Raw genomic sequence first — 16,474 nt, forward strand, 5'->3', positions numbered from 1 at the left:
TGGAACATGGTCCACCCATTGAGTGCAGTTGCTTAATCTGGGATGTTGTGACCAAGCCTGGTCTCTGTGAAGAAGTGGCACAGCAGTCTGTAATTATCTGAACATTCATATGAACAAGCACTGTTTGTACTGCATCTGTGTTTTCAGGAATGGGAATGCTTGCTAGTGTGTACACAGATGATGAGGAGAGAGGTCATGCCATCGGAATCGCCCTGGGAGGTCTGGCATTGGGAGTATTAGGTATGTATATCTGCCTACCTAGTACATTTTTCTTTACATTTTTATTAAGATATTTTTTCAAATAAATTATACCACAGAAGCCACGGATTGATATTTACAGTGCTTTATCTGAAAGGAAAACATTCCAGCCATAACATATTGTCAAACAAAAAAACCGTCCAGGCCTCTGTGATTTACACACATTGGCTTCTGCCTCTTTGTATAAATACCTCATCAAAAAAGAAAGCATAAAGCTATAACCAAAGACTCAAACTCATCATTCTAAAACCAGTAAGTGTAAGCTAGTGAAAAATGATTAGAGCTGAATAGAGCCAATTCATGATTTTTTTTGTTTCAGCAATTTTTTTTTTTTTTAAACTAACCTGAAACCCCTGTTGCAATGTGAGCTGTCTTGTACAGGATAAAACAGCAGTAACTAATCATCAGTAACCAATGATTATGAAGTTCCACAACTGACTATCCAGTGTGTCCTCCACAGTTGGACCCCCATTTGGCAGTGTGATGTATGAGTTTGTTGGGAAGACAGCTCCTTTCCTTTTTCTGGCTTTCCTGGCTGTGTTTGATGGAGGTATATTTAAATTGCTTACACCCAAAAGAAGAGTAATTACTGTAGAAGGACTGTGATAATAATGTGCAAGCTCAACATTGTCAAACATAATTTTAGCAATTTTTGAAATAAGATCTATTCTTTTAGCTTACATTAAGTAGACTGACTGTGTATCTTTACAGCTCTGCAGCTTTTTATCCTTCAGCCCACCAAGGTGGAACCAGAGGTGAGTTGGTTTGCCTTCATAATTAATTTCCTGAAGGTTATCATGAAGGTTATCACTTCATTAAGATGACCTTTACAGCTGCAGAACATTTTAAAGATGATATTTTTATGGCAGTTTTTTCATAATTGGATAGTAAATACAGGAAATGTGCAGATAAATAGAGAAGGTGGATGGCATGCATCAAAACATCGATGGCTTTTGGTAAATGGTAAATGCGCTTACTGTAGATGGCACCTTTAACTTGAAACTAGTGGAAAGTACTTTGTCTAACATTCACCCAAGCAAACAAAATCATTCAGGGCAAGTAAATGTTCAGGATCCAGCCTTGAATTCCATAATTAATTAATTTAAGTAAAAGTTTCAATTACTGAAGCTGTGTGAACACACAAAACCTGAATTACAAAGTAAGTAATGATGAAAGTAATCATTTGTCTGTGGAGTTGATGGGTGTCATTAACTGTGGCTAGGCCTGAAGCAACGGGCAATTAGAAGGCTATTTAAAAGTAGTGTAATGAGTATTAATAGTAGTGGAAAATAGTAGACACAGAGTTCATGTACAGTAAGGCAGGCTGATCTAAAAGTGGAAGAGCCGATCAGTCACATTTGTCTGCTTCGCTTTACTTGTTTCTCAGCATGGTGCTTAAATGCATGAAAATAAAGCAACTCCTTACATCACTTGTGCATTTTTAAAACAGACACTGAATAGTGCAGACAAATGAACAAATATTTTTTAATGTATTTTATGAAGGTGATAGTAGCAACACATGTTTAACACATGTTTATCAGTGTCCAATGGACATTGGACACTGATATCACCATTTAAACGGTGAATTTTTTATTTGTTTGACATAGCATTTCCTGATCTTTGTACATCCCTTTAGTGTTACCCATTTTAGTTATTGTGACTTCATATGTGAGAATAAAAAATTACATTTTCTGTGTTGTCAAACATTCTGGATTACTGAAAGGTGTGATGTACATGTCTGTAATTGTGATAGTAAGTTAGCCGGGGCAGGTAATCATATGGGACCATTAGGCCTAAAGAGAATGAAAAGCCCTTGACAGAGGCTTCAGTGAACTCATTAGATAGTTTTTTAACACTGATTGATGACTCCTTCAGAACAGAGAAAGAATGCTCTCTTACACGTGACGTCATATATTGGCGGAGATAACAACCAAACACAACTGCTAATGGATGTAAAGCCAACATGAGAATCTGTTTATTGTTGTGGTTCTTCCATCTTTTCAATATCCTTCATCTCAGGCATTCTTATGCCATCCAGGAGCCTGCCTAGACATTTTAATGAGGTTCCTCAGAGACTTGCAGTAAGACACAATAGTCCTTCAATTAGGAACAACCTTTGTGACATCTAAATCCTGCATTCTATGAGGTTATATTTCACTGGGAAGGGGGTCATAATGGTAATGTTGGAGTGTGTGCAAACTACAAAAAAAAAAAAAAAAAAAAAAACTTTTCCAAAAGCAGATTCCGCTGAGGTCTGTACTCTGTCACAGTTGTGTTTGCGCTTGACATAGAATTTTGTTATTATGCCTTTGTCCTTCACAGAGTCAGAAGGGGACACCGCTGTTGACACTAATGAAGGATCCGTACATTCTAATCGCAGCTGGTAAGAAAATGATATCAGCAGAGTAGATCTAACAAAGCCTAATGTCACCTCACTCTGGAGAAGCATCACCGGGATATTGCCTTTTATGTTGGTAGTGGTAAAGGGCAGTGAGAAAATGACTCACATCTTGTTTTTTGTCTATTGGACATATCGGCGAAACACAAGCAGGAATATGGCTTGAAAGTGTGTTGTGAAATGAGTGCTGCACATTAAAGGTGGTCATCTATCCATCACAGTTCAAATACTTTAAACAATGCTGTGGTTTTCTTTTTTGTTTTCTTTGTGTGTTTACGTTGTTGAGATCTGGTAGGAGCAGGTTTGGTTATTAGCAGATATTAAGCATAGTTATTGCTACCTGTAATAGCATTAATAGCAATAAAATTATTAGTAAGAATTAATAATAAGAGGTACCATAACCAGACCCATAACCAACCATGGATACAGTTTCACAAAAGGGCTGTTTAGTGTTTACTATTTAAAAGATAAACAGTGAAAGGCTGAATCTAAGTACTGATCCTGACAGCTGCTCTTAGATTTATCCTAAAAGATTCTCTGGTCAAACAGAATAATTCAACCTGGTATCATGGCAAACATGTAATACACCCTCTGGACCATGCTGGTCACCTAGGCTTGAAAAAAATGCCCTCTTATTCCATCCATCCATCCATCCATCCATTTTTTACGCCGCTTATCCCTTTCGGGGTCGCGGGGGGGCCGGAGCCTATCTCGGCTGTCAACGGGCGGGAGGCGGGGTACACCCTGGACCGGTCGCCAACCGATCGCAGGGCACAAGCACACAACCATTCACACTCACACTTACACCTAGGGGCCCTCTTATTCCACCAAATTTATATACAACGTCCACTTACACTTTCAAAATAAAGGCTGCCGAAGAACATTTCAGTTAGGTTTATGCATCAAGCAAGAGAAGATCATGGTTAAATGACTTTAGGTTTGAAATAATATAACAGAACTCTTATATCCAGGTTGCAACCATTGGGGGGCACAGTTGATTTGAGCCTGGTTTCATATGTTGTTTCAGCGTCATTGGCAACTACCACCACTTCTGCTTTGGTGCTATTGCTTGGTGGGATGTAAACACAACCTCAGTGGGGAATTCTCTCTGGAGATAGAGAGGGCATAACAATAGGGTCAGCATCTCCAGACTTTGCTGTGGGTTTCGATGTTATTATACCATCTGATTGTTAATAGTCCTGTCAGTCCATATGATGGAAAAACTGACTTTGGAGTTTGAGACTAGTCAAGTTTCATTCAGGGCGATAATACAGGTATCCTTTCTCCACCAGCCACCTGGCATGCAATCAATCCATTCCAAATGGAATGTATATTTGCCACTATAATGGAAGAGAAGAGGTGAGGAGAGGCTGAAGGAATAACTGAAGTCCCTCCATGCCTACCTCTTTTTTTTTATCTGTGATGGAAGGATAATGACTGGCTTCATGTTGCAGATGATAGAAGAATGTTGTTGTAGCAGGTCTTCCTGGCAATAGCTGAGTGATCTGTCCTCTGGTTGTAATGCTAAGGTGTTTTTGGTAATCAGCAGGATAATGAAAGTGATCTAGGAGACATCTAGCATCCTAGATGTTTAGCTAGCCAAACCTTACAAACTCTCGAAACTATAAAAACAAGTTATCCAAGGATAGTTAAAATAAGGTTAACGGGAATCAGTTGTAGAAACATTTCTCCTCCAATTCAAGGGATTTCAATGCAAAGTGCTTTACAAGAGTTAAAAACATTATAAAGGAAAACTTAAAGACAGAGAAAACCCATCCCTCCCACCCTCCGTATGTACATATGCACACCCACGACTACACCCACACATGCACACACACGCACACACACACACATACACAGTAGTGAGACATGGCAAGGCACTGAGGATCGGGGAAAACGCCACCTTTGGGGCCGTCTACACTGAGAGGAGTCGTCGCAGCAGACTAGACACAACTCTCAGTATGGAGGACCCCCATAAGGAAACAGGAAACATTGCAGTTAAAAGTAAAAGGCAGGATATAAGATAACTAAAATAAATCAGACAGTTAAAGGAAGAAAAATACATAAGATAATAAATAAAGTAGATTAAATAGGATAAAATATCAACAGTCTCTGAAAACCTGAGGCTCTCCGGCAGGCTGTTCCACAGGTGAGGGGCATAGTGACTAAATGCCTCCTCACTGTGGGTTTTAGATCTGGCTTTTGGTATGGTTGAAAGGCCGGTGCCGGAGGACCTCAGGGTCTGAGAGGGTTGATACTGTAAAAGCAGGTCAGACAAGTAAGAGGGCGCAAGGCCGTTAAGACATTTAAAGATTAGTAAAAGAACCTTAAAATCGATCCTGAAGCGGGCAGGGAGCCAATGCAGCGACTGTAAAATGGGTGTAATGGGGGCCCGCCCTCTGGTCTTCGTCAGCATGCGTGTGGCTGAGTTTTGAAGTAATTGGAGATTTGAAATACTCTTTTTAGGAAGACCAGAGAGCAGGGCATTACAGTAATCTAAACGACAGGAAATAAAAGCATGCATTAGCACCTCTGTGCTGGCCTGAGAGAGAAACAGGCGGACTCTGGCTATGTTCTTAAGATGATAAAAGCCTATTTTTGTTATATTTTTGATATGTGGGATAAAAGTCAGCTCAGAGTCAAAGATCACGCCTGGGTGTTTTTACAGATTGTGTTGGTTTAAAATCCTGTAATTTTGGTAAAGGTTTCTCAGTCTGGCCTTCAGGATCTATAACTAAAACCTCTGTTTTGTCCTGGTTGAGCTGTAGGAAATTCCCTGCCATCTATGATTTGATATCTAAAATGCAGTTAAAAAGGGTACCTATTGGCCCCGTGTCATCAGGAGACACGGCAATGTACAGCTGTGTATCATCAGTGTAGCTATGGAAACTGATGCCGTGTCTACTGGTGACGTCTCCAAGAGGAAGCATGTAAAGATTAAAAAGAATTGGACCTAAAATTGAGCCTTTGGGAACCCCACACCTAATTTCATGGGTTCCTGAGGAACTAGTATCCATACTTACATAAAAACATCGCTCTGTGAGATAAGAGTGGAACCAATTAAAAACAGTACCAGAGAGGCCAACCAGGTGTCTGAGTGTAGTTATGATGGTCTACTCTATCAAAGGCAGCGCTTAGATCCAGTAGAACCAAGACTGTAAGTTTCTTGTTATCAAAGTTCCACCTGATGTCGTTTAAAATCTTTAAAAGTGCTGTCTCTGTACTGTGGTTCATCCTAAAGCCAGACTAATGTTTCTCTAAAATGTTGTTTCTGTTTAAAAAGTCATTGATTTGGTTCTAGAATTTTTACTTAAAAAGGGTAAGTTGGATACAGGTCAGTAGTTAGTAAAAATGTTGGGGTCTAAAATGCTCTTCTTCAGAAGGGGCTTCACCACAGCTGTTTTATAGGTGGTGGGGAAGACACCCATCTGAAGAGAGCAATTCATAATGTTTAAAAATTGTTCCTTGAAGAATCCATAAAATGATTTTAAAAGTGATGTGGGAATTGGATCTAAAAGGCAGGTTGTTGTGTTGTGTGTTGTTTTTTGTGGTCTATGTTGAGTTGTGAGAAATGAGAAATTCTTGCCTGTTTAACTGCGTTATTGTAGGTTTTGAGTTGTTGCTGTAAAATCTCGAGATGGACTGCTAATTTTGATTTCCTCCATCTCCTCTTTCAGTTCATGTATTTTATCGTTGTTTCTCCATGGAGGTATAGGTTTTGTTTTTATTGTTTTGGTTAAAAGTGGAGCTACTGAGTCCAGTATGCAGCCACTTCAGAAGTTAGGTAGCGCCTCCTCACTGTTCTCACCGGGGCCTGGTGATGTCAAAAAACACACAGTAGTGGTCAGACACAGCTAGCCAGGTCGACAACAGAGGACACACCAATGGACAGGTCATGGGCTATGACCAGGTCCAGGGTGTCACCTGTTGTGAGTCGGCTGTGTGACATGCTGCTCAAAATCTAGACAATTTAAAAGGTTTAAAAATTCTCTGGATATTGGATCCAAGGTGTCATCAACATGTAGATTAAAATCACCAGGTATTAAGTTATTATCCTGTTATAAGAGATGTGAAGAATTGCTAAAAGTTAAGAGAATTCACTGATAGAAGAGCTAGAGTGATGGGGTGGTCTATATACAGTAATGCAGAGAATCGGAGGGCTGCTAAAAACAAACGCACTGATCACTCCATTAGAGATCAGTGCGTTATTTGCGATTTACACAGTTCCTCCTCCTTTTCTATCCTCTCTAGTAGAAAATAAAAAGTTAAAAATTGGTGGGGAAGCTTTGGTGAGAACAGGCGCGTCAGTGCCAAGCCATATCTCGGTTAAAAGAAGACAGTCTAATCTAAAAAAATCTAAAATCACATCATTCATTAAAAAGTCTTGTTTAAAAGAGAGCGCACGTTCAGCACCACCACGTTAATGTTCATGCTGAACGTGCGCTCATCGTAGTGAATCGGTGTAATGACAGTGTGTTTGCGTGGTCTAAAAACAGTCCTGGGTTTGTGTGATCTGTAGATGATGGTTGGGATGATGTGGGTGGTGCTGTGCGGTACTTCTTTGGGTGGGGTGTGGGGTGTGTGTGTGACGTACAGGTAGTCAATCACGTGGGTGTGATTGAACCGCGTGGTGAATGTTACCTGCTAAAACCGAGCTGCCCAGTGTACTAGGATGAAGGCGATAAAACGAAGGGCGAGTCCAGAAAAGGTTGAAATTGTCAATAAAAGCCAGGTTGTGTGATGTGCAGGTGTGCCAGAGCCAGGTGTTCATGCTGAGGGGTCTGACGAACCGTTCAGCACCGCGGGAGTGGGTCAGTATGGGCCCGCTAATGAAGACCCTCTTCCCGCATGACTCCAGGAGGCTGAAGAGGTCTTTAAAATTCTTTTTTGTTAATTCGGACTGTCGCCAAGCCAGTATGTGCCGATGTGAGCGATAATCCAGGTTATGGAGGATGGCATGGACTGGAGCAGTTTATTGAGTTTGTCCATGATGACGGCGACGGTGGCTCCGGGAAAACACTGTGTGGTGGCATTTGAAGAAGCGGACATTGCAGATGATGCTGTCCCCCACGATGAGTGTCGTGGTGGTGAACAGTGGATGGGGGGGCAGGTGGGCCGAGCCAGTGGCGTCGGACTCCAGAGCAGGGGTGCGCTCAACCAACATAGAGAGCTGTTGCTGCATGCTCTTTGCATGTGTGTTTATGTTCAGGCAGTTGGGGGTGGAAGAATAACGAATAAGGATGGAAGAACAAAAATAGACTATAATTGACACTGCATCCACTTATCTTCAATCTTCCTTCCTAGGTGCCATTTGTTTTGGAAATATGGCCATTGCCATGATGGAGCCAACGCTGCCAATCTGGATGATGGAAACCATGTGTGCTGAGAAATGGCAATTAGGTATTTATAAAGCTCTGTTCAGTAGTTACACATAAGATAGACAGTATATGTCCTTACAGCACAAATGCCTAATAGTTCTTAAAAATGCATGCACAGGACACACACAAACATGCATACACACATTGTATGGTGAAGTGCCAATTAAAATGCTTTCCATAAAAACAATTGAGTGTGTTATGGCACAGATATATGTCCAGTCACATTAATTCGTACACCTGTATAATGTAATGCAATTCAATACAACAGCACTGCCATAAATTGTACCTTGAAGAAGTTTATATCCAAAACATGATTTTTGTTGAGTCGAAAATGTGTAAATTCAATTCTATGTTTATCATTGAGGTCAAAGTTAAAGGTGGTGTTGTACTGGACTAAATTATACTGAGAGGTGTTTCTAATTTTTTAACCTTCCCATTTACATATGTTGGGGAGGCAGAATATTAGAAACACCTCTTTATATAATGCAGTTCAGGGCAATATCTCACTATAACCCGAACTGAACCATACCAGTGTTTTGCATTATGTATCGTGTTACAAAATTATGTGTATTTTACATTGCTGCCAACCTTTTCCAGTATACATGAAAAGGATAGACTGTCCTGTCAGAAACTTTGAGTTTAGAGAAGAATTTTTAGAATTGAGTTTCTCTTGTGTTTCCCTTCCCCTTCAGTGATATTTTCAAATAAATCTGTAAAACCTAGAAACATTGCTTTTTAAGTACTCATTGCATTGTGAAATATTTGAATGTGTAGCTGATTTATAGTAAATTGGCTAAACCTTTTCACCGTAAGACCAACCCATAGGTTTTGTCTTACTGATTGTGTTTTGGTAAGGCTAGACTTTTGCTTGGATCAGTCATAATTTCAAGAGCTAGTACATAGATGGTTGATAGCTCTCTCCTTCACTCAGGCATGCATATAAACCCTTTTCTTATCTGACTAGACAAATGCACCAGTTCCTTCATTGTCAATAAGCCAGCAGCAGCACTATTGCCTCAGACTCCTTATCACAACTGTTAATGTTCACACTGTGGTTTTCCACAACTAGGACCACATTCTTCAAATTTGGCTTAAACCAGACCAGCTTGATCAACATGATCCAATCTATGCAAGCTGACATTTGCCTCTCTCTTGCTGAGGGTCAATGAACAGTTTTTCTGTTTACTAATTCATCACTGTTCCAAAATATCATCACTCACACACATTTTCTCTATTTACATTATTTATTTTATTTTATTTTATTTTATTCTTAGTGACTTGCTGTGCAAAAGTATCACTGCAGCAACCCGCTCAATATTTTCTATCCAGAGGCTTCCTGCAGTCGCTGGTATTATTAGTTTGTTCCTCAAGTCCATTGTATATGAAGTCTAGGTCAGATAAAAAAAGAACGAGTGGGGAACAGGATATTAGGGTGTCATATGCTGGCAGGTGGAAAGAACAAGTCTTTATTACTGACAATGGAAGATGTACAGCAGCTCAGCGATGAGGCACCGATAGAGCTCTGCTTATCTTGGAAAGCCTGGCGACTCCTTCAGTCTCTCATCTCTGTGTGTGTGTCTGTCTGTGGCCCAGGTGTCGCTTTCTTACCAGCTTCCATCTCCTACCTTATTGGAACCAACATCTTTGGCTCGTTGGCGCACAAGATGGGGAGGTATGGAGGGAAATTATCCTTATCTTCTCTGTCTCTGTCTCTCTCTCTTCTGCTGTGGATGCGATATCTGTTTCCGCTCCTCTAAATGAGTTTTCATTGGGTTTTTTGTGTGTGTGTTTGTGTTTGTGAGGCTGATTTTATTGGAGCCTTGATAATGCAGGGCATCCGTAATATCTGTGTGCATATGCCTTCCCTTGAAACGGTATCTGGATTTGTATATTCAGAATGTTCTTTTAATGTTAGCATTGCCATTAAGCTTCTCAATACTATCATAAAGCAATCCTCTTTAATGTTAAAACAGGACTTTCAATTTCCCAACTTAACCTTATCAAACTACTAGTATACTACTGCTAATGCTACCAGCACTACTGCTTGTACAGGTTTAATGCTGCTTCTGCTACTCGTACTAGTATTTCTTTTACTGTCTCTGTTCTAGCTGCCAGTGTTACCACTTACACACTACTTTTTAACACTACTGTTACTGCTTTTACTTATCTTTTATTTGAACTCCACTATCACATAGAATGTACTACATATTACCCCCACCACCACATTACCCCTGTGAAAACATAAAAAAAAAGGTTTATGTCATGGACTACCAATAAAAAGTACCAGCATAACAAATATACATTGCTCATAGAGATGTAGTACAAAACTGTTCATTAGCAATTATTAAGTAGCTTTGATATATCATTGATACTGGGTGGGGAGAGCTTACATAACTCTGTTCACCTATAACATATATGATTTACAGTACATCATAATTAGTTATGTTCAGCACTAAGTAATGTAGATAAACACGCATGTAAATAACTCACATCTTCCTTTACTGTAACTTTATGCAGGCATTGTATCTGATTGGAGCAAAAGTGTTTTCGATTAGATAACACTGACCACGTCTGCTCTGCCTTACAGATGGCTTTGTGCTCTCATTGGAATAATGGTGGTTGGAATCAGTGTAATATGTGTAAGTATGAGGGAGGCAGCTACATGTCAGTGTGAATTCAAATATCATTTATGGGATATTTGATCAGCAGTGGTTGGTAACTATGAGTTTAAAATGTTGCAGAATGTTACCGTTTAAAATAAGCTGAATTTTACAGATGATGTGTAAGATATATAATTACATATAAATTTAAAGAATCATCAGTCTAAAAATATTTCACATTCCTCAGCCAGTAGAAATCTCACAAAGATTTTAAAGTGCTGTCATATGCGTATGTTTTAACTGTATATTGACGGTGGGGGGCTTAAGCAGCTCCTTCAGTAACAGACTGCTGCATCCAGACTATAAGAAAGAACACTACCTCAGGTCCTTCATTCCAACAGCTGTCAGACTGTTAAACTCCAGCGTCATGTAATGTAGCACTGTGTTGATGCTGTCTTTCCCAATTCTACATCATAAACCTACTTTTGTTTTGCACTGCTGTTATCAATGCTAATATATGCTCTAATGCTAATATCTGCTCACATTTCACCTGGTACAGTTTCTAAGTTGTATATTTCTCTCAACTGTGCAATAACAATATTTATTATTCATTTTGGCAATAGTACATTTCTAAACTGTATATATTGTGCATATACACAGACCTAGTATTGCTCAGGTGCAATAGTATTTCTCAAGTGCAATACAATACATATCATGTCATGACATGACATGACATGAGTTTTCTCATAAGACTACTAGCAACAGTATTTTTTATGGCAGTAGAATTCTTTGGCATTTATAATCTGTACAAATGTACATAGACATAGTTTTTTCTATTCTGTATCTTGTGGACTTTTCCATTTTTATTTTGACCTCTGTATGCCACTGTGCCTGTTTTTTGTAACTTGCAGGACTTTTTTAGTCAGAAATTTAGTCATTACAGACTAATTTTAGGACTTAAAAAGTCCTATCTTATTGATAGACTTAAACTTACTCATTCCTCTCCAAATCTTTTTCTGCCTATGGAGGTCTAAGTTCACAATGATTTTACCTCTAAAATCATGTAAAACATTGAAATAGATTTAAATTGCATAAACAAATAAATGCTATTTCTGACACCTGTCTGTCTGTTCTAGGTTCCATTTGCCACAAGCATTTATGGTCTGATTCTTCCAAACTTTGGTGTTGGTTTTGCCATTGGTAAGTCTGCTAAATTTAATACTGTGCTAAAGTGTGTTTTTCACTGGTGAACGTGTAAGATCTTTATTTTTGTCGTGTGTTACAGGCATGGTGGACTGCTCTATGATGCCTATAATGGGTTACCTTGTGGACCTTCGGCATGTGTCTGTTTATGGAAGTGTGTATGCCATTGCTGATGTGGCTTTCTGCATGGGATTTGCTTTAGGTAAGCAGGAACCAGAAACACCATTAGCATCACTGCAGATGAAATTACAGTACAGGTTATGAAAGTGTACAGTGAATTTGAACAGCAACAGAGAGTGATCAAGCCATAGAAATCTCTGGCTCATCTTGGTTGTCTAAATGAAATTCTGTAGTCATTGCAGAGCCCTAATTCTTGGTTATTACACAGAAACTACCATATGTGTTTCCAGGCAGTCCCTCTGGCCTTCAGTGTTTCGCTTAAATGCCTACTTACAATTGAGAAGAAAAAAAATTCCAGCCCCGATTGATTGTTATTACATTTAAACTACCATCTCTGTTTTCAGATATTGTCTCTCGTCTTTCATAGCCTATTTAGCTTGACGTAATGTAGCCATAAAAGTAATAGGAGGTTTTGCATTTTACCTTCCTGATTCATTATTATGCATGAAATATATCTGGCCTTCGGTTTTGACAGTATTATTACCAAAAGAGGAAACATGTTTTTGCATTTTCCAGCTCTCACTTTATAGTATTTCAGTTTAACCTACCATACCATATGTTTTTCCTATTATTTTTTCTTTGCTTTGAATGATTAGTTTAATATAACACATTAGAAGTATGGTTGTTTTTTACAATCCTGATTCGTAGTTACTATTCAGAAATATATGTTTTCAGATAATGGTTCTGGTACTTGGTGGGTTGGGTAAAGTGATGTAACCATGACATAAAGGAGCAGTGTGTAGGATTTAGGATGGTCTATTGAATCATATATTTTAATTAGAAATGCTCAACTTTAATAATGCGATTAAAAACTGAATCAGCATAATTTTAAACAGAATTTATTAGTTTTGATAATAATAATAATCTTGAAATTGAATGTAATATTATTACAGTGAATTCATTGCTCTGAAACTGATCCTTACTGAGAATTCAACTCCTCCACATTTAGTTCTTGCAATTTAATTTAATTTTACTGAGACGCACATCCGGTCAATGGGGAACAGCAATCGAGTGCAGATTCATACAACTCCTTTTTAACCAATCAACATTTTTTAACCTATCTATAGGTAACATAAGGGAGTCATGTCACTGCCTTAGCACAATGTGCGGTAGTAGGTGGTAGTGAGACTGATGAGTGAGTTTCTGTGGTAGTTTTACATTGCATTTCAAGTGACTGTGCTTAACACCAGCCTGTCAGGATGCCCATCGTTTTTCTGACAGGAGAAGGACCAGCGCTAGCTTTTATGCCTGGTACGTTTTGTACAGGTGAAGAGTTGGGACTTCTTTGCTGCATCTGTAATGAAAAATGCGGCTGTGTGCAGAGCTCACTTTAGACAGAAGACTATGTTCCCAGCGATGATGGATTTCATGACCGGATGCCAAAATCAGGACCACATGAGACTGATAACCAGTGCTATTCCTTCATCAGTTTCACTGTCAGCACCAGCTTCTGGTTCTACTGACGGCAGCAGAATCATTTCAACAACGAAAACATGATCTGTGCAGGGTAAGTCTGGCTTCCTAATGCTTGTTTCTTCCTGATTATTCAGCTTAATGATTTCAATAATGAGAAGCAACATGTGGTTAGTATTTATTTTTGCAAGGCTGTGTAACTCACTGGCTGAAAGGTGTAATAGCTAATACTAACTAGCATCAGCATCACAGCTGGACATTTTGTAAAACCCACCATTTGATAAGGTATAATTCATAACTTCAGGTTTCTAACACAACAAACCTGAAGTCTCCCTATATAGCTAGGTGGCTTTTTTTATTGCACAGATAATACACCTGTGATATATTTTCATGTGGTGTAATGTTGGTTTGTTATCAGGTTTAGCAAGCTACTGCAGTAATGTAGGGAGAGATTCATCTGCAGTGCTGCAGAGCCTGTTGACCCAGAGCAAGAAGCCTTTCCACCACTGGCTCCTCAGCCACATGTTGCTTGTCATTATTGAAATCATTACCTTTTCACTTTGCGTGTCACTGTGGCTCAAGTGTAACCTCAAACCTCTCCATTGTTCATTAGGTAGTGTAACTTAACTCTTATCTGAAATGTCAGCTATGCATGTTCCATAGCAAACAAATAAGTCCACTGCATATACATAATGTACAAAGATAAAATATTAGAAACACCTCTCAGTATGATGTACAGTAGTCTAGTATAACTCCAAAACATTGTGAGCTTTGCACAGGTAGACTTTGTGGATGTTGTCAATTTCATTTAGGTTGGTTAGGTTGTTATACTTACATTTTCCTGAAGCTGTGGCCAGCCATTATTAACCACCTGTACAGGACTGCAGCTTCCACTCCCTAATGGAGATCCAGATGTGACAAATGGCAATGCATAGTGAACCATGTTGAGAATATGCATGAAGATGAGATGCTGGAACCAGGTACAGCATACTGTGTACAGTATTTAGCTGGAAATAATCAGTGGTCCAATCTTCAGTGGCACTTGTTGGTGCTGCTGGGTTTATTTTGGTTGCAGTGCACTCCAGCCATGAAATATTGTGGTGGTAAATGTTCGTGTTTCATGTTCCACATATACCAGTGTGCCAAGAAATGCTTGTATTGATATTTTATGAAGGGGAAATAATGCATCAGAATTGTACTGAAGTAAATCAAGGGCTGTTCTGCAGGGGGAAAGTGGAAAAAAAGTTGAATTCTCCAGCTCCATCATGTGTGATAATTTTTTTATATGTGCTCAAGAGCTTTCTCAAGATAAAGAGTAAAAACACATGAAAACACCGTTATACAAATCACACCTCATAGTAATCACACAATCATGTAAAAGAAAAATCTGTGTTTATGAGAATCAATGGAAGCCATTAAACTGTAAATTGTAGTTACTAGAACAGCGCTGGTGAAGGATGTTGGGCAGTTGTCCCCACAGCTTCAGACCTCATCCCTAGAAGGCATTTCACTCCCTCAACCTCTACTCCCTACTAATCTTATAGCCTCCATGAAGTGTGGCTACATGTATCATGTTATATTTGGGAGCTGACTTTATGTAATAGATAATATGACTTTTGGGCCTTTTTCCCTCAGTCTGGAATGTTCAAATGCCAAAATGAAGCTCTGCAAGTTTTCCGTGGTAATGTTGTTCCTCCTTACTGTAGAAACCAACACTGCTTGGATGGGGATCCAACTAGCCACCTAACCCTCTCGGAAACATTTTGCCATTGCCTAGAGAGTTCCTGCTTAATCTGCATCCCTCAGCAGGTGCTGTTGGTCTGGTGTGGATCCATCCAAGAGAAAAAGTAGACATAAGCAGGGCAAACAAGGAAGACTGACACAAAAGGCTCATCTGCTGTGATAACTCAACAACAGTGGGTGTAATTCAGTCAAAATCTACAAACATGATATTGAATTCCCTGCTCTCTCCCACCACCCATTTTACTTGCCCTGTGAATTCCCCCCACTTGTCATAATGATGGCTGAATCAGACCCAGACACCAAAGGTGGAACAGTTGAGCAGTGACCAACAGTTTACTGAACTGAATCCGAAAGTTGATGTTTGGATACAAGGATGCTAAGCCGGCCAGGTGGGGAAAGTGACAGGCAGAAGACAAACAGGAGTGGCAAGGCAGAGAGAGTTGGCTGCCTTACAGCAGGAGATCCAAGTGGTGAATGGCTTGAAATTGTTTGCGACAGAGAGACAGAGCATCTTCCCCCACTTGCATCAGCTGATCATAGCATCACCCTACATGCCCCTGTCTATGTCCCTGTGGTAAAGCAAATAGAGAAAGAAGTGTGGACAGTCAAAACATGAACTACATCAAGCCCTACAGGGTTGATTTGGCTAGACCACATGGGAGCAGTTTCTGGATTCAAGAACGAGGTGAGCTAGTATTCACAATATCAAAATACATTATGTTCTGTGTTGAGTCTGCAAAGTAGATCACTATATTCCCAAATAATAACCCTGGATGTGCTCAAAGCCATCCTTGAGATGATGCCACACTAGTGCCAGCCTGTTGCAATAGCTCCAGTTCTGCAATTTTCCTCAGGGGATCAATAAAGTACTCTCAATCTATCTTAATGAAAAATCATGTTTTTTACACGATCTGCTGAGGAGGAAACAGGTTAACCGAAGGTTGAAATGGGCTATTAACCAGGTTAACACCCAACACAAAAAAATAAGTAGAAGTTTCTCCAAGGCAACTACAGGGTAGTGTGGCAGAGAATTAAAAATAAATGGGCGCTGTAAACACGAAGGCCAAGGGAAGATGGGTGACTGTGGAGGGATTCTCTGCTTAATCAACTTAACAGGTTTTTCACCCCCTGACCTGGCATTCAACATGGCGGAGCTCAAACAGACCTTCATGCCATCCTCCACTCATATATATATATTCATTCTACACAAGGGAGTACAGTGTTATTCAGTATTGCACATTGGAGAAAAAGTAAGTAGCAGTATATTATACAGGGAATGGAGAATTGCACATGGATAAAGT

General features: G+C 39.6%; 1 protein-coding gene across 1 annotated transcript in view; it reads left to right on the plus strand.

Moving 5' to 3' along the window:
• The window catches only part of slc18a2 (solute carrier family 18 member 2), a 43,711-nt gene that overhangs the window by 16,133 nt on the left and 11,104 nt on the right, over positions 1 to 16,474 (plus strand). The window contains exons 6-14 of the mRNA XM_070977179.1: positions 148 to 240; positions 719 to 808; positions 970 to 1,013; positions 2,581 to 2,641; positions 7,961 to 8,056; positions 9,628 to 9,706; positions 10,622 to 10,673; positions 11,771 to 11,834; positions 11,920 to 12,039. Of these exons, the coding sequence (XP_070833280.1) occupies positions 148 to 240; positions 719 to 808; positions 970 to 1,013; positions 2,581 to 2,641; positions 7,961 to 8,056; positions 9,628 to 9,706; positions 10,622 to 10,673; positions 11,771 to 11,834; positions 11,920 to 12,039 (699 nt within the window). The remainder of the gene's footprint in view (positions 1 to 147; positions 241 to 718; positions 809 to 969; positions 1,014 to 2,580; positions 2,642 to 7,960; positions 8,057 to 9,627; positions 9,707 to 10,621; positions 10,674 to 11,770; positions 11,835 to 11,919; positions 12,040 to 16,474) is intronic.

The sequence above is a fragment of the Chaetodon trifascialis genome, chromosome 13, assembly GCF_039877785.1.
Source record: "Chaetodon trifascialis isolate fChaTrf1 chromosome 13, fChaTrf1.hap1, whole genome shotgun sequence".
In the NCBI taxonomy this organism is placed as follows: Eukaryota; Metazoa; Chordata; class Actinopteri; order Chaetodontiformes; family Chaetodontidae; genus Chaetodon; species Chaetodon trifascialis.